The sequence below is a fragment of the Pteropus medius genome, unplaced genomic scaffold (genome assembly GCF_902729225.1).
Source record: "Pteropus medius unplaced genomic scaffold, Ma_sr-lr_union100, whole genome shotgun sequence".
Lineage (NCBI taxonomy): Eukaryota > Metazoa > Chordata > Mammalia > Chiroptera > Pteropodidae > Pteropus > Pteropus medius.
In genome coordinates, this window is record NW_024340696.1 from 24585299 (window position 1) to 24610625 (window position 25327).

The 25327-nt window shown below is 39.0% G+C and overlaps 1 protein-coding gene and 1 pseudogene across 1 annotated transcript in view; both read right to left on the reverse strand.

Moving 5' to 3' along the window:
- Positions 1–2852: 2852 nt before the first annotated feature.
- On the reverse strand, positions 2853–2972 carry LOC120610372 (uncharacterized; annotated as a pseudogene).
- A 12496-nt stretch (positions 2973–15468) lies between these two features.
- The window catches only part of PREP (prolyl endopeptidase), a 104018-nt gene continuing 94159 nt past the window's right edge, over positions 15469–25327 (reverse strand). The window contains exons 13-15 of the mRNA XM_039869552.1: positions 22637–22768; positions 18997–19153; positions 15469–16218 (exon numbers count right to left, since the gene is read on the reverse strand). Coding sequence (XP_039725486.1) covers positions 15924–16218; positions 18997–19153; positions 22637–22768 — 584 coding nt within the window. The 3' untranslated portion in view covers positions 15469–15923. The remainder of the gene's footprint in view (positions 16219–18996; positions 19154–22636; positions 22769–25327) is intronic.

The following is a 25327-nucleotide window of genomic DNA, read 5'->3' on the forward strand; positions in this document are numbered from 1 at the left end:
TTTTTAAGTTTTCTGGTTTTACTTTTAGATGTCTTGTTTAATTCTTCGAAGATATACACTCCAAACAAATAAAATGCAGTGTGGTTTAGCACTGCGGTAATGAGTCAATCAATTATCTTGTCATAAAAATGTTCTAGTAATCCCAAATGAAAAGCTCTACAAAGGATAAAAGTGGCAATTGGAGAAACCTTTGCCTTGTTCTCCCAGGTGATTTTATGACTCATTCATTTGGAGCTTATTGGTTTTAGATTTTAGACTCCAAACAGGAAAGGAGATAGTTAAACATAACAGACTATTGAATTTTCAAATGCATCACATTTGATGCATTTTTCCTTTTTCTTTGTTTTGCATATGGTCAGAGTGTATGATAAAGATCTAGCTCAATGCCTATATTTTCCTCATTAATTAACCAAAACAGAAAGTATCCCCGAAAGAAACTTCATTCCTTAATCAAGATTTTGTCATAACTTATGTTCTCAAGTTTTTCTTGAGAGTTAAAAAATACACATTTAGCACAAGAAAAGGAGGCATCTTCATTCCATGTGGTTGTGACTCAGAACGGAGGAGCGCAGGAAACCAGGTAGTTAGTTAGAGTCTATCACAGGCCAGTCCTTACTGACTTGAGGTTCCCCACCTCATCTTCTGCTAGCACTTCTCCCATAAGTAAAACTGCAGGACCTGCAAGACCAGAGTGGAGGGAGGTGCATGTTGACTGTACACAAGCCTGGTTATATGCCACTCCTCTTACTTAGTTGGGAGATCAAGTATGTGTTCACATTAAATATTTAGTTTGACCTAACACCTCATTGGTGTAATATGTATTTTGTTTATGAATACAAGGCTAAGAATTACTGTTGGGAGTTATGCTGAGGCTTATGTAAGTCATACGTAGGAGTGTTGGAATGTCTTGACCCCTGTAAAAGTATAATAAACTTGACTTAATAATTGCTTGCCTGAGTTTTTGAAATTGCTTAATTTTTATTTAAATTTGAAAATATTGGGAATGACTGAAAAGACATATTTAGCACTGGAGCTGACTGTGTTTGTCCTTCAAACCTTGGGTGCCAGCATGAAGTATAGTGCTTCTATATTCCACAACCAGGCACCCTGCCTGGCCTGGGTTTTAAAATATGGGAACCAGAGCTTGGTAAATGTCGCTGGACACTGCACTGGTTGAGATCTTCGAAATAAGACAATAAGACCTCATATCATGATTCCAAAAGGATTATATCCACCTCACTAGAGAGTTAAGTTTAATGAGTGTTAGGAAATAAAATTAACACCTTTCTTAAAAATTATAATATTCTCATAATATGTGCAAATTCAACAGGAATAAGAAAATGCCAGTTCTTCTCATTCAGCTGATTTTTAAATTTAATGTAATTTAAAATCAATTTAGGTACATTTGATAATTGTGGCAAGATTGCAACAGCACTACAGAAATTTGGAAATTCTCTCCACTACCCCGCCAAAACTAATATCATGTTGGTGTGTCTAATCAGTGGCTCCTCAGCTACCCTCCAAATCTGAATAACCTCGGAAGCTTGTTCCAGTGCAGATCCCAGGTTCCTCCTCTGAGTGGGCAAGATCTGTGGATTTATATTGTTAACAAGCTCCCCAGTTGATTCTGATTTGCGGCTGGGAGATTAACTTGTTCAGCTACGCAGGGGATCATTTTATCACCAGTTTATCCAGAGGGCTCACTCCAGGCTTGCTGCATAGATCATCTCTGCCTCAGGGCAGTGGGAAGCCACTTAAGACTCAAAGCTGGAGATGACCTGGTCTTATTTGCTATTTAAAGCTCATTGTGGAGTAAGTGAGTAGATAGAATTTGAGAGGAGCAAGACTCGGTGTCTGGGAGACAAATTATGAGACATGGTGAGGCTGGAGAGAAGTAGATGCAGCCAAGGAATATTTAGAAATTGGAATTGGTAGAACCAGAAGATGACTTGATTTAACCCATTTTCTCATTTAGAAAAAAAAGTGCAACTCACTGTCAGTGTTAATTTAATTTTACATAAACTGAGGCTGAAGCAAATCTGACTGGTTTCTAATGTGAAGATAAAATATAAAAACTGTTCTTGGAGTTTTTCCTAAACAGATCTTGTCTCTAATTCTAATATAACAGATGCATACATAAATCAGATTCATCAAATGAATCTTCCACTAAATGTTCTAGAGTGATCTAACATCATGCGTAGGAATGCTATGGTTTTCTAGGATTTGACATTTTCAGTGATCAAGAATTAACTATTTTGTAAATGAAAGCACCACTACTAAAAATAGAATGCTATAAATAGAGTAATGTCATTTGTTCCCAAAGACTATCGATACACTAGAGTGATGAGAAAATAATAATAAAAGTGAGATATTTCGTGACAAACTTTGGGGGTAAGTTTGGGACTGTAATCTGCGAGTTATCTTGGGGTAAATGCTATACCTGAGTATTCTCAGAGAAAACAGGAAATGGATTAAGAAGAAAAATGAACTTTTTTAGGCTTAGGAAACAGGTAAGGACTGTTTGTTGAGATAGGACACGCCACCTTAATTGTATATATCTTGTATTATAATTTGTCTCAGATACTTTTCTAAAAGGTGGCATTTAAATATGTATATTAATTTAGGCAAAATATAATTATCATTATAAGGTAATCTTCAAGAGGGAAAAATAGTAACTTTACAGTGGAGAAATCAGGCAGATACCACTTTAACCAAGTGATCCAAATTAATGTCACCAGGAATAAGACATATATCTACACCACAGGCCTTCTGATATGCACGAAGAAGGGCACAACATCACATTGGGGATATTCTTTTCTTTCTTTCTTTCTTTCTTTTTTTTTTCTTTTTTATGCCTACAGAACAGTAGGTCTTCCTAGGTGGTCTCCATCCAAGTACTAACCAGGCCCAACCCTGCTTAGCTTCCGAAATCAGATGGGATTGGGCTTGTTCAGGGTGGCATGGCCGTAGACACATTGGGGATATTCTTGCCAAAAATGCATAACTTCATTCTAGTTATAAGAAAACAGAAAAGCTAAAAATAAGGGACATTCTACAAAGTAACTGGTCAGTCATCTTTAAAGGTGTCAAGGTCATTGAAAGGCAAGGAAAAACTGTCACAGACTGAAGTAGACTAAGGGGATATGACAACTGGATACAATGTAGAACTCGGCAGAAAAAGACATTTAGTGGGAAAACTGACTAAGTTTAAATAAGGTGTGTAGGTTAGTTAATAGTACTATATCAGTGATAGCTTCCGGGTTTGATAATTATACTATGCTACAGGAGATGTTAACATTAGGGAAATCTGGGTGAAGAGCATATGGGTTCTCTCTGTACTATTTTAGCAACTTCTATGTACATATAAACCACACAGTTCAAAAGTTATCAGCAGCATTCATTTTTGTAACAATTAAAAAAATTTTTTTTAGTAAAAGCTATTTTTCTAAAAGGTATACAAGCTTCTGAGATTAAAATAAAAACATTAGTGCTTGGAACAACGTGTATGTAAGGTGGCTAATACGTATGTGAATTAGTTCTGGTCCCTGTGTGTCTTCCTTCATCAGTTTGGACTGGTTCAGGCTGCAAAATCTCTATTTCCACCACCTTGATTGTTGCTCTCAGCTGAAGCTCTGACATTATGAGATTGTTGAGGGTAAACTCCTGTGTGACACATGAGGCCACGCAACAGAGCTCCTGGGCTGAGACGCCAAGAACGGGAGTGAGACAAACTCCACCTGTGATGTCTGTTCTCTAATTTCTCTTCTGGAATCCTGCCTTCCTGGAACCTACCTCCCTACTTCGACCATTCTCTCCCTTGCCAAGTAAGCCCGAAACCCACTTCACCCACATGTTAGCCGGCACAGCCTTGCTATTTACTAGGAAATAGCAAAACCAACTCAGAGGTTCAGGTGTTAACAGTCACTGAAGCCCCTCCCAGTTATCCTCCCTCCCAATACGCATTCACAGTTAACAGTCCTGGATGAATTAGAAGGAGTTTTACTCTCTGAACAAGACCCAAGCAGTGGCAGAGCTGGAGAGTTTCCCTTGTTCCTGGAGTCATCAGGTACGTGCAAATTCTGGGGACAAATTGCAGGGAACTCGGCGTTCTAGAAAAGGACAATTACAGGGCCAACCCCCTGAATGTCCCGGGGAGTTATCTGTGTTAACTTCTATCATTTCTTCTAGAATTTAGGGTTATTATGTATTTGTTTTGTTTTTACTAGTTAGCATTTACTGAGCATTTACTATGCCAGGCACAGAGCTTGGATTATTTTTTTCTTTTCAAACAATTTTATTTATTTTTAATTTTATATCAGTTTCAGGTATACAGTATAATGGTTAGACATTTATATAATTTACAAGGAGGGTTGTGTTATGATGCTGACCTTGTTTTTAGGTTAACCTCCGTTTGACTCCCTCTTTAAAATGGCTGGAAGCTCTTTGATACTAAAGCCTTTAATATTTTGACATGAGAGAACAGTGTTATATTTTCATTGCCAACTAAATATAAATCACTTTCTAAATCACATACTACCTTTAAAGTAGTTTGTTTACAATTCCTAAGGTTATTTGGCATTAATAATTCCCATAAATGTCCACCAAGACATTTTTCTCTTGAACGGTAGAGAAAATGATAGCGTCTTAGTCGACTACCCAGTGATAAAGGACAGCTGCTTGCTTTTCTCCCGACTGCCTTAGCTGCTGTAGTAAGGCCTCTGCAGGAGGCCCTGAGCTCCTGAGTAGAGAGAAACCTGTGAAGTGGATTCAGGGCATTATTAGTAGGACCCAGTATCAATAGTCTGATTTACAGGGGCCGACTCAGTACGAGGGAGAGGGACAGCTGTGCCAGAGAGGTGAACTCTGAAACAAAAACTGCTGCTCAAAATAGTCCTCATCATCTTTGCCTGAACCTGATAACACTTTAATCTCAATGGCTTCCTGTCACCTGCCTTTTCTACTTGACATTGTAATTTTCCAGGTGGCTATTCCTGGATGATGGGCATCCAGAGATTCATTGGTCTTTATTTTTATTTCACTACCAGAGTTTATTTTGACAACTTTATTGAGATATAATTTACATACATAAAGCTAACCCATTTCAAGTGTGCAATTCATTTTTTTGTAAATTCACTGGATTTTGCAACCATTTCTGTAATGCAATTTTAGAACATTTCATCACCCAATTAGTTAAGTCCAAATTCCACCTCCCCCATCCCCCCACCCCCTACACCAGGCATCCTCTTATCTATGTTCTGTTTTTTATAGATTTGCTTTTTCTGGACATTTCATATAAATGGAATCATATAGTATGTGGTCATCCATGTCTGGCTTCTTTTACTTGGCATGTTTTTGTGGTTCATTTATAGGTAGTATGATAGTTTGAGGTAGTAGGTCAGAATTATTTTTGCGATGGTGGGTTTTTGTTGCCCCAATCCCAAATTCCTTAAAGGTGCTAAGACCATCTGCTCTTTAATTGCACCTCCTGCTTTTCTTCATGTCCTCTTAAGTCAGTTTTCCATGTGATTATTGGGTCTGATCCTATTTGTTCCCTGACCAGCACCTCGAATGGCCTTACCTGTGTAGAGCTGCCCTGCCCTCTCCAGTTTGCTCCCCCATTTTTAAGTATCAGTTCAAATGTTATTTCCTTAAAGACCTCCTCTCTAACCTCCTTGACTAAAATAGCATCCCTTGTCAGGGACTATTCACTCACTTTGTCCCATGTGCTTTCATAGTTTATTCCTGAAATTATGTTTTCTGTTTATTATCTTTAAAAATAATTTTTTGGGGGCATTTGTTAAAATTTTCTTCAATATTTCTTTTTTTTAACGCAGACAAAATGTCAAATGAAAGGAGACATGCATTTTTTTGTCTACTCTCATTTTGCACATATAAGATTAGACTTGTTTTTCCCATACCCCCACTCCCCTCTCCTTTGGCAGCTATCAGATTGTTCTCGATATCTGTCTGTTTCTATTTTGTTTTGTTTCTTCATTTGTTTTGTTTCTTTAGATTCCGCATATAAGTGAAATCATACAGTATTTGTCTTTCTACATCTGACTTATTTCACTTAGTGTAATATCTGCTAGGTCTATATACGACACCTTTTTTTATCCATTTATCTATCGATGGATATCTATGTTGCTTCTAGGTCTTGGCTGTTACCAGTAATGCTGCAGTGAACATTGGGATATATATCCTTTCCAATTAGTGTTTTTGTTTTCTTTCTTTGGATAAATAACTCAGAAGTAGAATTGCTGGGTAGTATGGCCGTTCTATTTTTAATTTTTTGAGGAATCTCTGTAGTGTTTCCCATAGTGGCTGTACTAGGGTTTTCTTTTCTCCACATCTTCGCTAGCACTGGTTATTTCTTGATTTGTTGATGAGAGCCATTCTGACCGCTGTGAGGTGATATCTCACTGTGGTCTGAATTGCATATCCCTGATGATTAGCGATGTTGAGAATCTTTTCGTATATCTGTTGGCTATCAGTAGGTTGTCTTTTCATTTTATTGATTTCTTTTTATGTGCAAGACCTTTATAGTTTGATATAGGCAGTTTGTTTACTTTTTCTTTTGTTTCTCTTGCCTGAGGAGACATATCCAAAAAGATATTGTTAAGAGCGATGTCAGAGAGTTACTGCTTATGTTTTCCTCTAGGACTTTTATGGTTTAAGGTCTTACAGTTAAGTCTTCAATCCACTTTTTTTTTGTATGTGGTATAAGAAAGTAGTCTAATTTTAATTTTTTGCATATATTTGTCTAGTTTTCCCAACACCACTTATTGAAGAGAGATATCCGATTGTATATCCTTGCCTCCTTTGTCATAGATTGACTATATAAGTGGATTTATTTCTGAGCTCTCTATTCATTGATCTATGTAACTGTTTTTCATGCTAGTACCATACTATTTTGCTTATTGTAGCTTTATAGTATATTTTGATATAGAAAGCATGCTACGTTCCATTTTATTCTTTCTCAAAATTTCTTGGGCTATTTGAGATTTATATTTGAGATATATATTTTAGGATTAGTTGTTCCAATTGTGTGAATACCACTGATATTTTAATAGGGATTGAATTGAATATGTATATTGCTTTAAGTAGTAGGATATTTTAACAATATTAATCCTTCCAACCCATGAGAAAGATATATCTTTCCATTTATTTGTATCTTCTTAAATTTCTTCAGTTTCTTAGTTTTCAGAGTAAAGGTCTTTCACTTCTTTGTTCTTAGATTTATTCCTAGATACTTTATGCTTTTTGATGCAATTGAAAATGAGATTCTATTCTTAATTTCTTCTTCTGATTGTCTATAATTGATGTACAGAAATGACAGATTTCTGTATCTTGCAACTTTACTGAATTCATTTATTAGATCTAATAGCTTTTGGTGGAGTCCTTATGATTTTCTGTCTATAGTATCATGTCATCTGCATGTAATGAGTTTTACTTCTTCCTTTCCGATTGGGATGCTTTTTATTTCTTGTCTGATTGCTGTGGCTAGGATTTCCAATGCTATGTTGAATAGAAGTGGTAATAGTGGGCATCCTTGTCTTGTTCCTGGTCTTAGAGGAAAAGCTTTCAACTTTTCACCGTTGAAAATGATGTTAGCCATGGGCCTATCATATATGACCTTTATTATGTTGAAGTACATTCCCTCTATACCCATTTTGATGAGAGTTTTTATCATAAGAGAGTGTTGAATTTTGCCAAATGCTTTTTCTATATCTATTGAGATAATCATATGATTTCTATCCTTTGTTTTGTTGATGTAGCGTATTGTGTTGATGTATGCTTATTGAACCATTCTTGCATCTCTCTTGATCATGGTGTATGATCCTTTTAATCTATTGTTGAATTCAGTTTGCTAATATTTTGTTGAGGATTTTTACATCTATGTTGATCAGGGATATTGGCCTGTAATTTTTTTTTTTTTTTTTTAGTGTCTTTGGTTTTGGTATCTGAGCTGGCCTTATAAAATGAGTTTGGAAGTATTCCCTCCTTTTCTATTTTTTGGGATAGTTTGAGAAGCATAGGAATTAAATATTCTCTGGATCTTTAGTAGAATTCACCTATGAAGCTGTATGGTTCTGGACTTTTTTGGGAATTTGATTACTGATTTAATTTTATGACTAGTAATCAGTCTGTTCAGATTTTGTTTTTCTCTGAATGAGTAATAAAATATTGTGTTTCTAAGAATTTACTCGTTTTTTTTTAAGTTGTCTTATTTGTTGGAGTATAACCGTAGTATTCTCTTATGATGCTTTGTATGTCTGTGGAGTTGGTTGTAACTTCTCTTACACTCTGAATTTGCGTTCTTTCTCCTTTTATTCTTGAAAGTTGGCTAAAGATTTAACAATTTTTTTTACTTTTTCAAAGAACCAGCTCTTAGTTCTATTGATCTTTTGTTTGTTTTAGTCTCTGTTTCATTTATTTTCACTCTGGTTTTTATTTCCTTCCTTCTCACTTAGGGCATTGTTTATTATTTTTCTAGTTCCTTTAGGTGCAAGGTTAGATTGTTTATTTGAGATTTTTCTTGTTTCTTGAAGTGAGCCTGTCTTGTTATGTCTCTCTTACAACTGCTTTTGCTATGTTGATAGATTTTAGAACGTGATTTTTACATTTTCATTTTTCTCAAGGTATTTTTTATTGTCTCTTTGAATTCTTCATTAACTTGTTTATTGTTTAGTAGCATGTCGTTTAACCCCCAGGTGTTTGTGTTTTTTTCCAGTTTTCTTTTTGTAGTTGATTTCTAGTTTCATACCTTTTGTGGTCAGAAAAAATGTTTCATATGATTTCAGTCTTATTAAATTTATTGAGATTTGGTTTGTGGTCTAACATGTGATCTATGCTGGAGAATGTGCCATGTACCCTTGAAAAGAATGTGTATTCTGTTTTCGAATGGAACATACTGTAAATATCAAATTAGAACAGATGACCTTGATGATAATCTGTATGGATGGTCTATTCATTAATGTAAGTGAAGTGTTAAAGTTCCCTACTGTTATTGTATTACTGTCAGTCTCTTTATATCTGTTAACATTTCCTTTATGTATTATGTGATCCTATGTTAGGTATATAGATGTTTACAAGTGTTATATCCTCTTGGTAGTTTGATCTCTTTATCATTATGTAATGTCCTTCTTTTTCTTTTGTCACAGTTATTGTTTTAAAGTCTATTTTGTCTGACTGCTACTAGTAGAAGTATTGCTACTCCACATTTCTTTGTTTCCATTTTTATGAGGAATGTTTTTCTGTATCTCCACTTTTAGTCTTTGTATTCCTTTAGATCTGAAGTCTCTTCTAGGCAGCATTATAGATGAGTCTTTTTTTTTTTTTAATCCATGTGGCCACCCTATGTCTTTTGAATGAAGCATTTAGTTCATTTATATTTAAAGTAATTATTGATAGATATGTGCTTATTGCCATTTTGTTAATTGTTTCCTGATTGTTTTTGTAGTTTTTCTGTTCCTTTTTTATTCTTCCTTTGTGATTTGGTTACTTTTTTTTACTGATATGTTTGAATTCCTTTCCATTTATTTTTTGTGTATCATAGGTTTTTGGTTTGTGGTTATCCTGGGATTTATATATAACTTCTTGTGTATATGGCAGTTTATTTTAAGTTGATGGTCACTTAAATTTAAATACATTCTAAAAGTACTATATTTTTACTCCATCCCACTCCATGTTTTATGTTTTTGATCCACTACCTTTACTATACATTTGCCTTTACCAGTGAGATTTTTCTTTCACATATTTTCTTATTTTTAGTTTTGGCCTTTTCCCTTCCACTTAAAGAAGTCATTTAATGTTTCTTGTAATGCATTTTTAGCAGTGATGAACTCAACTTTTGCTTGTCTGGGAAACTTCAATTCTGAATGTTAACCTTGCTGGATAGAGGACTCTTGGTAATAGGTTTTCTCCTTTTCACTGCTTTGAATATATCAAGCTATTGTCTTCTGGTCTGCAGAGTTCTGCTGAAAATTCAACTGATAGCCTTGGGAGCATTCCCCTGTACATTACTAGTTGTTTTTCTCTTGCTGGTTTTAAGGTTCTCTTTCTCTTTAACTTTTGAGATTTTAATTACAATGTGTATTGGTGTGGGTCTTGTTGGCTTCATCTTGTTTGGAACTCTCTGTGCTTCCTGGACTTGGATGTCTGTTTCCTTTGCCAGGGTAAGGAAGTTTTTGTCATTATTTCCTCAAACAGGTTTTCTATCCCTTTCTCTCTCCTCCTTCTGGGACCCCTATAATGTAAATATTAGTATGCTTGAAGTTGTCCCAGAGGTCCCTTAAACTCTCATTTTTAAAAATTCTTTTTTCTTTTTACTGATCGGGTGATTTCCACTACCTTGTCTTCCATGCCACTGATCTGTTCTGCATCATCTAACCTGCTGTTGATTTCCTCTGGTGTAGTTTCATTTTATTTTTTAGTTCCGATTGAGTTGTTTAAAACATTTTCTATTTATTTGTTAAAGTTCTCACTGTGTTTATCCATAGTTCTGAGTTTGGTGAGCATCCTTATGACCATTACTTTGAATTTTTAGTATGGTAGACTGCTTATCTCTGTTTCAGAAAGGACAAGACCAAAACCCAGAACATTTGGAACATAATTCTCTTATCTCCTCATTTTACCTAAGATTCTGTGTCTGTTTCTATGTATTAAATCAGCTGCATCTCATAGTATTAAGAGTGGCCTTATGCAGAAGCTGTCCTGTGGGGCCCAGTAGCACATTCCTCCGTGGTTACCAGGGCCATGTATTTTAGGAGTGTCTTCTGTGTGGGCTACATGCACAACAGTCATAGTTGTGCCATGACTGTTGTGAGTGCTCTGTAGCAGGGGTCCCCAACCTTTATGGCCTCTTAGGAACCGGGCTACAGAGCAAGAGGTAAGTGCGGGGTGAGCAAGCAAAGCTTCATCTATATTTGTAGCTGCTCCCTAGAGCTAGCATCACCACCTCAGCTCTACCTCAGATCATCAGGCACTAGATTCTCATAGCAGCACTGGTCCCTGGTGCCAAAAAGGTTGGGGATTGCTGCTTTGTAGGATGGGGCTGGCTCCTGGCTCAGCCGTCTAAGGCCCAGCTCTAACTGCTATGAGCACACTGGTGGGCTGGGTTGGCCCCTGGCTGTGAGGCTCATTTGTGATGGCTGTGAACATGCTGGTGTGTGGGGCAGAACCTCGACAAGGCTGATGAGGGTTTGACTGTGACTATTGTTGACACGTTGGTGTGTGGGCCTCTGTGTGCGTGGCTGAGGCCTGGCCTCTACTGTTGCAAGTGTGTTGGTGTGCAGGGGCTGGTCCCTCAACCCCGTTTGGGGTTGCTTTAATGCCACCTGCTGGGTGCTGGGGTTGAGGAGCCACTTTGGAGGCCCCTTGGAATCTATGGGGGACAGGGTATCACTTTTGAGGTCTGCTGGGTGCTGGGGGAAAGGGTGCTGCTTTGGAGAGTGGTTGGTTTGGGTGAGTCTTCAAGGGATTGTCAGGTGGGGTGAATAGTTAGGTTAATGGAGAGTATCAGACCTGGTGTCCACCAGCAGGGGCCAGCTGGGTGGAAGGAAAGCAAACAAAATGAAGAAAGAAAGAATGGGGTCTTCCAGTGCTTGCATTCCTGGAGATAGCTCGAACAAATCCTCTGGCACATTCTCTAAAATTAGTATATCTCCTTCACATGTGATCCAGGCATCTTTCAAACTGTTGTCTCTGTGCTGTGACTCAGCAAGTGAGTTAGTGCAATGGGCTCTTTAAGCAAGGATTCTGTTTCCCACAGCCCCTCAGCTCTATGGGATGTAAGCCTTGCTGATTCTTGCAACCAGATATTATGGAGATTCCTTTACCTGGTACAAGTCCCCTGGGCTGGGTCTCAGATGTCTCACTCTTCAGCGGGGTCTCCCTGAGGTTGTGATATCCCTGCTGGTTATGGGATGCTGTACTGTTACCCCTTGTACACTCTCAGTGTGGCTTTTTCTTTCTATCCTCCAGTGTAGAGACTCTTCTGTTAGCATTCAGGTTGTTCTCAGAGGTAGTTGCTCTCTCTATATATAGTTGTAGTTTCGATGTGTCATGAGAAGACGTGAGCTCAGGGTCTGCCTACTCCACTATCTTGACCCCCTTTCCTCTTTGTTGAAGTTCTTACTTTGTTCATCCATTTGTCTCTCAAGCTTGGTGAGGTTTTTTTATTTTTTTTATGTTACTTTGAACTCTTTTTTAGGTAAAGCACACATCTTCATTTTATTATGGGCTTTTTCTGAGGTTTTATCTTTATTATTATCATTTGAGAAATAATCCTGTTTCCTCATTTTCCTTGACTCTCTGTTGGTTTCTATGCATTAATTAAAAAACCCCTCCCAGTCTTGAAGGAGTGGCCTCCTACAGGAGATGAAGCTTATTCTTCAACAGCACCCTAGCTCCTGGTTGTCTCTCACACCCTTTTGATTGTCCAAGCAGCCTACTTTATTCTTAGTGGCTCCCAGTAGTTGAGAGTGTACCCAAATCTGTCAGTGTCCCAAAGAGGAGGATCTCAGTCAGCACCTAGATGCAGGTTGATGGAAAACCAGACCCTGAGACAACATCTTTCACAGTATGCAAATATTCCTCTTTCAAGGAAAGACTGGGAGATGGGCATTTGCTCCCTCCGCAGAGCTCTAGCGTAATAGCCCTTAAGAACTGTTTTTTTGTTTGCTACTGTCCCAATCAACACAAGAACAGAAGCCCTGTGAACATAAGCCCCGCTAACCACAAGAGCCAGGCTGTCAAGGAATCTAGCATAGTCACAAATGCTGGGGTACCATACATGTGTACGAGATCCTTTCTGGGAGATACCGACGACCTGGAGCAAAGCGGAGTGAAAAGATGGCCCCCACTGTCCTCGGTGGTCTTTGGAGAGTATTTCAGTAGGCCGCTAGATGTATGTTAAATTAGAAGGCTGCCTCTTAGATAAGCCAGTAAATGTCTTTCACAGAAAGATTGGAAGCTTTTCCTTTGGCGGCCTCTCTGCTGGGCACAGGTGGGTAGCCAGGTGAGTCTGTGTGAGCCCTCTAAGAACTGTTTCTTGAGTGAGTTAAATAGGTGAAGGTGGTCAAAAAGTACAAATTTCCAGTTATAATTAAGTTCTGGGATGTAATGTACAACATGGTGACTATAGGCAATAACACTGTATCGTATATTTGAAAGTTGCTAAAATCTTTAAAAAACAATTAGTATTTTCTATATTATAGTTTGTTTTGGCCTTTCAAAGTAAAAATGTGATCAGACTGCGAAAAAACAAAACTGTTTCCCAGTTCACTATAGCTTTGTGACTATCATGGACACATTGCCTTTCAAAGAGAGATGTTTTGGGGACTTACCTCTCAGGCGCAGGTTTTAGGAGCTGGGGTGCCAGATGTCGGGCCCAAACCTTTCGTTTCTCAGGGAGAAGTTTGGAGTTGTGAGTTCCTTCCTGACTGTGGGTGGCTGTCCCAGCCTCTTCTGTTTCGTCATGGGTTTTTTTCTCTCTTGCTCAATGTATAGGAGTTATTCCTCTAGTGTTTGGGTTTCTTCCAGAGGATATTGTTCAGTATGTCGCTGTAGATTCAGTGTGTCCTTTGGAGGAGGTGAGTTCAGGATCCTCCTGTGTCACCATCTTCAACTGGAACCCTCTTATCTCACTAGCCTAGTGGGCAAGAGTGTGGTGTCCAGGGTCCAGCTGCCAGGGTTACTGCCCTGCCTGCCCACTTCCTGGCTGGGGAACTCGGGGCTTTGCCAAATGCGGGTTAAGGGTCACACATTGTTTATAAGGTTGCTAGAGGACAAACACATCCACACACAGTGCTTAGAGAAGGTTGGCATAAGGGCCTCAGAACATAATTTATCTGTCTCCTCCCTTCGGAGTGTCATGTTTGTGTCATTTTTATACTTCCAGCCTCTGGAATATCAATGAATGCAGAATATGGTAAATATTCCTCATTCATTGGCCTCAGTCCTCATGCCATAGGCCTGACCATCCCCTTACAGTTCGACCTTTGCTATTTTACAGACCCCTCACAGCTTTCCCACCTATCCTTAACTTACCTTTGGATCTTTGTAACCTTTCTGGGTATTGGCTATGTGGTTTGCCCTGGGGAACTCCCCAAAGCTGGTAAAATTGTCTGATAAACATGGAGAAATTGGTGATAAGATTTCTTAGTTGAAATTTAAACTTCCAAACTGGCAGCACCATTTGTATGTAACTGCCTAAGCTTTAGTGGTAGTTATTAGGAAATATGACTAATTGCAAAATTTTAGAATATTCCAGGTGTGTCATATTAAATGTCCTAAATGTGTCTTTATCTTACTGAGGTGTCAAATGCTCTTTAGTGTTCAGTAAGGTCCTGTGATGAGGCAGTTAGACCACATGTGCAGCTCTGCCCCCGCACGCCCCGCAAATACCAAAGACCAACATAAGACAGAGCAGAGGGCCACAGCACAGGACACAGAGGTAAGTAGCATCTACCAGGAAAGATACCCTCACATCTCTCTGGGTAGATGATGTCAGTCTCTGCATGCACTGCTAGCTAGTGGCATACTCTTTCTCGGGGGGTCATGGTGAATCGTATGTTCAACGACAGCGGAATTATATAGTGTTTAAACAAATGGTAATAGAAACATGATTCTAGAAGAGAAAAGCCAAACTATGTAGCCACCTTTCAGCCGTGGTTGGTAGGTACATATAGAGAACTTGAAAGGAAAGCACAAATGTGTACAAATTGGAAAAAGGAATTACTTGGGAGAGTATCGAAATAGAGTAAGACTTCTGAGATATTTAAGGTTAAGATATTTCATACAAAACATACTAATTATTTTCCTCATGTCTGATGAAGCAAGACAAAGAATAAAGTTTTCTTTTCAGAAATTAGATCAACATTTCCAAACCGATGCCCAAAGGAAAAGTTTCATGTAATGTTAAAAAAGTGCCTTAATTTTTTTTTTATGGACAATGGTCTGAGGAATGGTATATCCTTCTCTTAAGGATTCGAGGTGGTGGCAGGGGACCCCAAACTTTTTTTCTTAAATATGACTTTCTATTTCCAGGAAGTGGTCTATGGGGGAAAAACAGCTTGAGAAATGCTGAAATTTCTGACTTCAAGGTAAGTTTGGATAAATTTATCTGAATAGTTCACTCATGTGGTCTCAGTTTCATATCCTAGTACTCTGATTTCCAGGCATACTTTGTAACCAAATTGATAGAGAAACAGATGAATAATCTTTACTTTCTGGTCCCCTGATTTTTTTTGGTCCAGTGATTTTTAAAAGGAAGCATCCAAACCAAGAGAGCCCCAGATCAGATTATCAGCTCACTGAGTGGTTAATATGTTAACATTCTATGACTTCATTGTTTGGAAACTAACTTGTATGGAAAGGCGAACTGCTTATTCCTATGGAAAGTGACATGATCCAGAATGACTGCCCTTCTGGCATTGCCCCTCAATACAAAAGAACCAGAAATAAAGCTTCCATTCTTAAATAACATTTATTACTGTTGCAAAGAAGTCTTTTTTCATGAGAACAGTTCTCACATTTAATTAGAGATATATTGGTTATGATTATAGAAGCAAATTTCACTGAGGTGTTATATGAAGTATGCCTGACTACGACTCTTAATTCAGCAATCTAATATTCACAATGTGTTGGCTGCCATTTAGCTATTTATCCAAACATGCCTTTTTTTTTAAAAAAAAACGTGCCTGCACAGGGTGGAAAAAAAAACCGCCAAGGGCTTGCTAAAAAGGAGAAGCCTAAAAAAGATAAAATGATTCCCACAGCAGTTCTGTTCAACTGCAGTCTGTGACTGCAGGAATAGTGTTCATGTGGGGAAGGAAGCATTACGCCCAGTGGTTTCTCGGTTTTAACGGTGTGAAAGCCCTTGAGGTTTTCTGTGGCTGTCAGGAGGGAGCGGGAAATTCCATTTACGGAATCCAGTCGATATTCAGGCACCGTGCTATGAACGCAAACATATCTGAGACTTCTTCTATCACTTTAGCTGTGGGCTTCCCGGCCCCATGGCCTGCCTTGGTGTCCACGTGGATAAGCAGGGGGTTGCTCTGCTTCCGGCTGCGGCCCACGATGTGCTGAAGGGTGGCAATGAACTTCAGGGAGTGAAGTGGGACCACACGGTCATCGTGGTCGGCAGTGAGGAGAAGTGTGGATGGGTACTGGATGTCATCTGCCTCTGGTAACTTGACGTTATGCAGTGGAGAATATCTGAAAGGAAAAGGCACTTTCATGATGCTAACTACCAAAAGCAGAATTGTTTGCTCATTAAGATAATCAAGGAAGACTGGTGGGCACAGTGACCTATGTAGTTTGCCAGCCTAATGCCACTAGCAACGACCACTGCAGACTCTGTGTGCACTGTTGTTTGGGCCTTAACTATCTAGGGCTACCGGAAACTGGGGAGAGCTGTGTTGTTTATTTGGCTCCTACTTTGAAACACAGTGTAAGAGAGAAACTCAGGGCTGTTAATTAACTCAAACTATATGCATACACACTTATTGTCTTATTTTCATAATCTTTAGCCTTAGTTTTTCACTGCTATAAAGTGGACTGAATGTCTTTTTAAATCACTGATTGTGGATATAAAACAAGCAAGCCTTTCTTTTGTTGAAGTACTTGAAATCTGCAGTGTGCAGCAGTTTTTTGTCCCTTAATATCTGTAAAACTTTATTCCAGGCTCAGCTTGGCAGTCTTAAGACGATCGTGGTCTTCTCTGGGCCTAAATTCCCGTCTGCATGCCTCCTGCTGGCTTTAGCAGAGAGAAATTGCCTTTGGCCAATGGTGAGAAAGTTAGGGGAGGAGCAGAGAAGGTACCTTATAAAATACAAGGTAAGTTACCTATAAGGGTTTTAATATAAACGCATAGTTGACTTAAATAGTGATTAATAATAGTTAAGTGAGAGAAATCTATGGATATTTTTTCTTTGTATTTTGTTCATTATGGGTGTAATGTTTTTTAAAGGGTTTAAAAATATAATCAACTTTTAGTAGAGTTTTATTTTGGAGGGTAAATAGTCGAACAGTACAATTTCTACTTCTGGGGTGTAGTCTCCCAATAATAGATGAGATGGGGGTGGCGATGGGATTAGTTTTCTGATCTCACTTCAGCCTCAGCCCTCCAGATAATGGTTAGTTCAATGGGAAAGAAGTTTGGAAAACTCTGCCTACTAATAACACCCTTCCTCCATCAAAATTCACATGCCACATTTATACATTAAAGATTCTGAGAAATTCTGTAGGAAGAAAATCTGTTAGGCTTTATTTATCCCAGCCATTCCCAAACTTGAAAAATCCAGCTCTTTTGTGGGGGGCTCCCTTTATTATCCTTGATGATGCTTCATGGGACATGTTCCAGAGGTAGCAGGCTTTGTAAGGCACCTTCTGGCTCTAGTGTGTGGGGCTCAGCTCTCTTCTCATTTGAGAGCAGCAGGTAAGAGGAAAACAGCCCTGTGAGTGCTAGGTTGGAAAAGTCCAAAGTAGGAATATCAAAAGACATCTGGAGAGAAAAAATATTCAAAACACTTTTTTTCTTTCCAATTAATTTTAGAAGTATTAGGTTCCATCACATACTTTGTTGTAGTTACCATACAATTAACTCAGTATTTTCAACTGAGTTTAAATGAGACTTGTTCTCCTACATGTATATTTTCTCTAAGTTAATTTGAACTATGTCTTCTTCAAATACCGGTATGTGTCGACGACACTCTCTGTGCATTTAAATGTAATAGCTTTTCAAAGTAAACTTTTTCCCTCCTAAGAGAGATGAATTTAGTAGTTTTAAAGTATCCAACTAAAAAAAAATTGTCATTTTAGCTGAATTTCTAGCTGAAGAGCTAGCCTTAAAAAACATATAAAATGGAAAAAAAAAACTTGAGGAATTTACAACTGACTGAGAAGAGTGAGTGGGTCAGGGGACACAGGCTTCTTGTGCTACTCCAAGGGCAATTCCAAAATAATGCTGATAAAAATCCCCAAAGCCCTACATGTGGAAAGTAAAGAGAGTGCAGAGCAAAAAAAGAACGTAGCTCACAGTCTGGAGAATCTAAATGTATGGCATTTTCTTACTGCTACTGCCAAAGTGGTTGAGGGACATGAATGAGGAAAGTTGTACAGCGTTTCTATAATGCAACTTGTAGTTTCAAATATATGCAGTTACATTGAGAGCACAAAATAACTTTAACTGTACTTGCATATATTCAATTTAGAAAAGGAAATCTCATATATACTAACGTAAGGAATAATGACACCTTTTTACAAATTAGTAACAAATTACCAAACATTTAGCAGCTTTTAAAAACAATTGATTTCTTGTCTCTCAGTTCTGTAGTTAGAAGTCTGGGTTCTCTGCTCTGGTCTCAAGGCTGAAACCAAGGTGTCAACTGGCTGGGCTCTTATTGGGAAGTTCTGGGAAAAAAAAAATCTATTTCCAGACTTATTCAGGTTGTTGGCAGAATTCAGTTCCAGGAGGCCATAGAGCTGAAGTTCCCATTTCTTTGATGGGAGCCCACCCCACCTCCCCACTTTTCCTCTATCTTCAAAGCCAGCAATGGTGGGTCAAGTCCCTCTCATGCTTTCCATCTCTGTGACCTCTGTTTCTGCTATATCCCTGACTCCAGCCAGAGAAAGTGCTCTGCCTTTAATGGTTGTATCATGAGATTTGGCCCATTTGGATAATCTCCTTATTTTAACGTCAGCTGATTAGTAATCTTAATTTCATCTGCAAAGTCCCTTCCCAGGAGTACCTAGATTAGTGTTTGAAGAACTTGGGCGGGCCATGTTTAGAATCTATCACATTGTGTTAAAGACCAGATCAAAACAAGGAAGACAGATAGGTATTCCCATCACTTCCCCTTCTTTTGTAGCAAATTATGTGCAAATATGAGACACTGAGGGGAACAAAGAGCCAAACACTTATCCTTTTGACTGTTCAGAATTATGATATCATATCATTAGCAACATATATGTCAATATAAATTAAAACCTTACTTGATAAGCCATTCAAAGTGTTGTTCGCTGTCTGAGCACCCATAATCGGTGGTCCAAGCATGACCGATAGTATATTTATGGAACTTCAGCATGTCCATTACTCCGACTTGGGCAATGACACAACCGAAGAGATCAGGACGCTGATTTGCACAGGTAGCTAAAAACCGAGATAGAAAAGGGAGGCAGTCCGTCATTAAACACCTAAATAAAACCAAAACAGTACTTAGATGCTTCAGAGCTCTGATTGCCTGTTTTCTTAGAGCACAGGAAGTAAACATCATAAATCACCTAATGGCCCGCAAGCTTTCTCCTCTCCTTCCAATATATCTGAGAGTGGGATATTCTAAGCAGTAACATGGATTTACTCCCCAAAGTGAATCCCGATAGGAAGGGTTATTTAAAAAATCAAGCACGTTTAGAAAAACCTGTTTCCCTCCTCCTGTCCCTACTTTCACAGGTAATGAGGGAGGTTAGTTCAGGATCTCAAAACTAGCCATGATATTGTGATATAGTAAGAAATACACATTTAGTCTTTGTTCCCATTCCTGGAACAGAACTCCTAAAACTGTTGGAATTTTCTAAGTAATAAGGGTGAGAGGTCTTTTGAAATTCATAACTAGCCCCTTTCAACCATACTTGAGTTTATGCTAATGAGCTGACTGCAGGTGGGCTCCTAGATAGCTTCAGGAAGGGGACTGGTTGGCAGAGGAACCAACCATGTGAATAAAGGGTTGGAACTTTCAGCCTCACCCATACCCTGACCCTGACATCTAGGGAGGGAAGAAGGGCTGGAGCTTAAATTAATCACTGATTTAATCCTGCCCACACAATAGAACCTCCATAGAATTCCCTAAACAAGAGTTCAGACAGCTTCGGGGTGGTGAACACTGAAGTGCTGGAAGGATAGCACTTCCAGAAGGCATGGAAGTTCTGCATGCACCTCCCCCCATCCCCCCATCCCTTACCCTATATGTTTCTTCCACCTGAGTGTTCCTGAGTTCAATGAGTTGTTCTAACAAATGAGCAAACCTGAAGAGGAGGTCATGGGAACTCCAATTTATAGCCAGTCGGTGACAAGTACGGGAGACCCAGGACTTCTGCTCGGCAGTTGAAGTGGGAACAGTCTTGTGGGCCTGAGCTCTTACCCTGTGGGGTCTGTGCTAATTCTGAGTAGTTTCAGAATTGTACTGAATTGTAGGATCCCAAGCTTGTGGTGTCTGCAGAGTTGGAAAACCGTGGGAAAAACCCCCACATATTTGGTGTTGGAAGTGTGAGGAGAAATAGTTCATACAGTCCAAGGCAGAATAGGGCCTAAAACCCAGCTCTAATCAATATTGGCACACCTTCTTGTCTTGTTTTAAAAATATTCTTCTTTGTATACTGAAGTTACGTAAATCTTTTTTTGAGAATTCAACAAACATTTATTGAACGTTGGCCATGTGTTTGGCACTAGGCCTGGAGATAGATCATTGAATATTTTAGAGGGAAAGATAGAGAACAAGCAATGATAGTGTGGAAACCAGTACTGTTGAGAAAATTCAGGTGCTACGGAAGTGGGTTGTAGAGGCAGCTAACCAGGTGTAAGGCGGTTAGGAAGTCATATCAAACCGGCATGACTAGGAGTTAGTCAAGGGATCTGGACTTTTCCTGCCTCTGGTAAAAAAATTTTCACTCCAATTCTGATTTCAGTGCGTATTCATAATACTGAATCCCTGGGAGATCCTGATTCTCACATTCAGAGGTGGGACGGACAGGAATCTGGCCTTTTAAGTAAGCTTTCAGCATTCTGATGGGGAACTCCATCTCTGCAGGTTCCTTAAGGGACAAGTTTTGTCAACAGACATAAGCCAATTCCTGAATATAAAACTCTCAAAATATAAAGAAGTTACTGGATGAACCAGTAAATTACAAAAACAATTTTCCCGCTATTGAAAATCAGATGGTATTTTCAATATCTTCTCCCACTGAATCTTAGATTTGCCCTTAGTTCTTTCTTTTACACTTCATATATAATCCATATGCAAATTAAGTTGACTCAATTCAAAATATACCCAGAATCTGACCACTTCTCACTACACCTCAGGTCCAAGCCACCACTGTCTCTCACTGGACAGAAGTCTTCTACCTGCCCTCCTGCTTTTTTGCTCTTGCTTTCCCTTCCACCTCCACTGACACCATAGCAGGATCAATGATCCCAAAAGGTCAAATTATGATACTTCTCTGCTCAGAACTCCCCCAAAGGCTTCTCCTTTCACAGAGTAAAGCAGGTCCTCTCACCTGGCTGGGGTCCTGTCTGGTTTAGCCTCCTGCCACCTCTCCCTTGCTCGCTGTGTCCAGCCATAGATGCGGGCCTCCTTACTGGTGCTAGAACAGTTGGAACTCATGCTGGCCTCAGGGCCTTTGGTGTACTGTCTATCTCCTCATACAAGAATGAAAGTACTATGAAGGCAGAGGTATTGTCTGTTTTGTTCATAAGAATTTCATCAATACGCTTCCAAATTTTAAATGAATTATTTTGGATATATATATATTACCTCAAAAGGAAAATGTTTTTTCAAGACTATATATTCTATTGGGGCTAAGAGTAAGAACAGGAATTCAGGTTTTGACACCATTCAGCATGTCTCCAAGATAAGGAAACTGAATGAATGTGTCACTACTCCAAAACATTGAAAACCCTGAAAATTGTCACATGTGTTTTAAGTTGAGCCCATATGTGCTGTTCTACATTTGTACAATGGCTCCTCATATCCTAATGACACTGGCTGTAGGACTCAGCAAGCAAGGTTCCGGTCCACCATAAATGTTCATTACAATGTTCTGTGCTATTGGGGGAGAAAACTAAAATTTCATTAACTACCAAAAATTAGGAAAAGCTACTTAGAAGCAGTGCCACAAAGAGGTTAAAAGAGCAGAATCTAAAAAACCACAGTGCTAGACTCCAGCCCTAGCATTACCATTTTCCAACTGTGTGACACTGGGCAAGCTGCTTAACCTCTGTGTCTTCCTGTGTGAGATGGGATATTACCAGCCCCATCTCACAGGCTGTGTGTACATCAAATGAAAGCATCCATGTCAGGAGCTCAGACTGGGCCCAGGACACGAGGTACTCATTACTTTGGGAATTATTTCTATGAACTATTTCATTACTATTATGCTGTGGATCTATCTTTATGTGTACTTCATTTTCCTCGTGATTCTTCTCTCTGCACCCAGTGTTTAGCATCACCCAGTATAGTTAGTATTTAACAAATGTTTAATGATGATAACATCTAACAAGTTCTGAGTAATACAATCAGAGGGCTTATCAGACTTAGTCCTGTGCTGTCTGAACCCCAGAAACAAGTTTGTAGGGAGAAGGGTCCCATCTTCTTGGGGAGAGAATTGCAGTCTAGCCCAGAAGAGATCTGAGCAGGTCAGATAACTTTTTAAGCTATCATGATTCAAGTCTGTATAATGTGGGTTCGGCTGGCTTTTATGTGTCACTTATCAGATGCCCAAATACAGATGGATTTTGCTTTCTATGTACCATTTCTCCCATCCAGGAGCCAAAGTAAACCAAGGGCTGCCTACAGACAGTATGTCTGAAAACCCCAAGAGTTTTACCTAGCAAGTACAATGAATAAAACTCAGTTCTCACCCACTAAGAGGCCTCCATTTGAACCTCCATTAATAGTCAGCCTCTTGGGGGATGTATAACCTTCCTTGATAAGATACTCAGCAGCACACTGAAAGTCATCAAAGCAGTTCTGTTTGTTGGCCAGGATACCACCTATAATGTTCCAAAGTAAACGACAGTTAATTAACAAAACAAAACATAAAACACAACAGTTTAACCTAAAGGGAGTTCAAATATGACAGGGCAGTTTCAACTACTGATCAACTTAAACACAATGAGATAACAACACTACATTTAGAAAAATGCCTCAATTTAAATTTTATTATGTGTTGTCAAAATACATCATCAACACCACGATCGCTGTCCCACAACATATGGTGGATTATATTTTTCTAAGAACTCCTAGAACTTAAAAGGGAAATGCCTCCAAGGGAAGAGATGGTCAGAGAACCATGAAGATGAACTTGTGAAAGTAAATGTAATCAAAAAGAACCTGTGCTCTGGTGAAGCTGAGCTTCAAATTGAAACGAGACCTGGAAGAGCGTTCAGTCCTCTGAGTTCCACCTAGCACACGACGACGACGACGGGGCTCTGCGTGCCTCCCGCTCCCTGGGAAGATGAAAGTGCTTTGCAGAGGCGCACTTCTCACCCCTCTTCTTTGCAGGAGTTTAAAATAGATAAGTGATGACGAGAAATAAGTCCTCCAATTTTGCTGTAAACAGGAATTAGGTAGGGAGGTGGTGCTGCAGAGAGCAGCACATCTTGAATGAAGAGAATCTCAAACATCTTCCCAGGGAATCTGGGCTTTCTCATCTAGAAGTCACTCCAATGTGTAAAACCACACAAAGTAATTACTTAGAGGAATGTCTGTATGGTCTTAAATATCTAAGAGAAAAGGCCAAATGTCAAAAACATGCCCTTAAAGGAAAAGATGTCTGAAATAACTGCCTCTGAAATGAAGGCAGACAGATCTAATTGGATATTTGAAATTAACCACTTTTGTAGAAATTCAATGGAAGAAGAAGCAGTGCTACTAAAGAAATTTTTTTCATATTAAAACAAATGTTATTAAGATTTTAATAAGAAATTATTGGAGAATTAGAACAGCTAGGATGACTTAGTTTCCAGGAATAATATCATTCTGGGTATATAACTATTTTTCAAAGAACGTTAAATTCTAAATTCAATTAACAATTTACATTTATCAATGTTCAGTATACTAGGGTCTATTTGGGAAAGGTCAATTTCTGCTGTATTTCACAGCCTAAATTTGGAGAAAGTTTATGACTCAGTCTAAACATGCTCTGCTTTTAGCCTCAGTCAAGCTCCAAACTCCCCAAGGCTTTTGGACAATAAATTGGTTCAAATGAATACATGGATGAGAAAGAGCGAGTTGACTAGACCAAAGGCACTCTGCCCTATCACAGCACAGTAGGCACCTGATGGTGACCACAAGGGTTTTACAGAGAAGAATCCGAGTTGAGAAGACTACAGGATCAGGAGTCTGTGCAGGTGTGTGTGTGTGTGTGTGTGTGTGTGTGAGTGCGTACACCATAACATTTTAGGAAATCAGGTAAGTCAAGGGACCCAGACTTAGCATATAGATTTGGAATGTAAATCAAACACATGGTATATAGAGAGTCTATTCTTATTTAGTCTCCCTTTATCAGTCATCTCTCAATAACTGAATTTCACAGTATGATTTTAGTGTAACTAAACTAATGTCAGGTCAAAGTCAAAATTATACAAAGAATCCAATGCTGTTTCAAATATGACAATTGATAAAGTCTTTGGGGATGACATGGCAGAAGTCAACCTAATGATGGTAGGCAGGCCATGTGTCAAATAGGAACACTCACTCTTGCTAAGATGCACAAATAGTCAGCTTTTGGGGGAAATGCTGGATGCCCAGGAGTCAGGCCTGGGCCTTTCCTACATCTTGACACAAACAGTGCTTGACCAAGCCCAAGCACTAGTGGCTACCTTGTCCCAGTAGGTTTTCTATAAATGATGGCTGATGATGATAGAGGGGAGAAGCATGGAGCTGGTGGGAGTGAAGGTGCTGTCCCGTATCCTCCACAGGACATAGGAATAAGACAAGTGAAGAACACCTCCTTCAGGCTATTGTTAGTCTATGAATTCCAGATACACAAAAGCCTGGGAGAAGGAGTGTGCTCTATATAGAGAGAAAAGGAAGAGATAGAGTTTTAAAAATAAAGATCATCATTCTTTAAAAAAATTGTGACAATACGAGAATGAAACTGAGTACAGAGTCATCCTCAGTCAACCAGAATACATGCTTCAGAAGGCCAGAGACTGGAAACCAAATCATTAAAACGAGAAAAGAAAAACAACTAAATTCTTGTGTCTAAACCTGCACATGATACAAGTCACAGCAGCAAGGCTAGGAGGATGCTACTTCGCAGCAGTTTTGGGGGAAATCAGAGAAAACAAGCAAAAGGATGCCCACACTGGGAACAGGAAAGCTCTATTTTAGGTTGCTCTTTTAAGAGAAAATGATCCATTTGAAGTCTGTTTTGAGACAGCCAATTAATGCTGAGCAGTAAAAGCCAGGCTAACAGAATAAATACTAAAAAGTAGCCCCGAGACTCACTTCTTCCAGGATAAAAATCTACCCTAAGCATTGCTAAAAAACAAAACACACAAATAATTTTGATTATGGTCTATAGTGAATGCTTCTGAAAAATATGT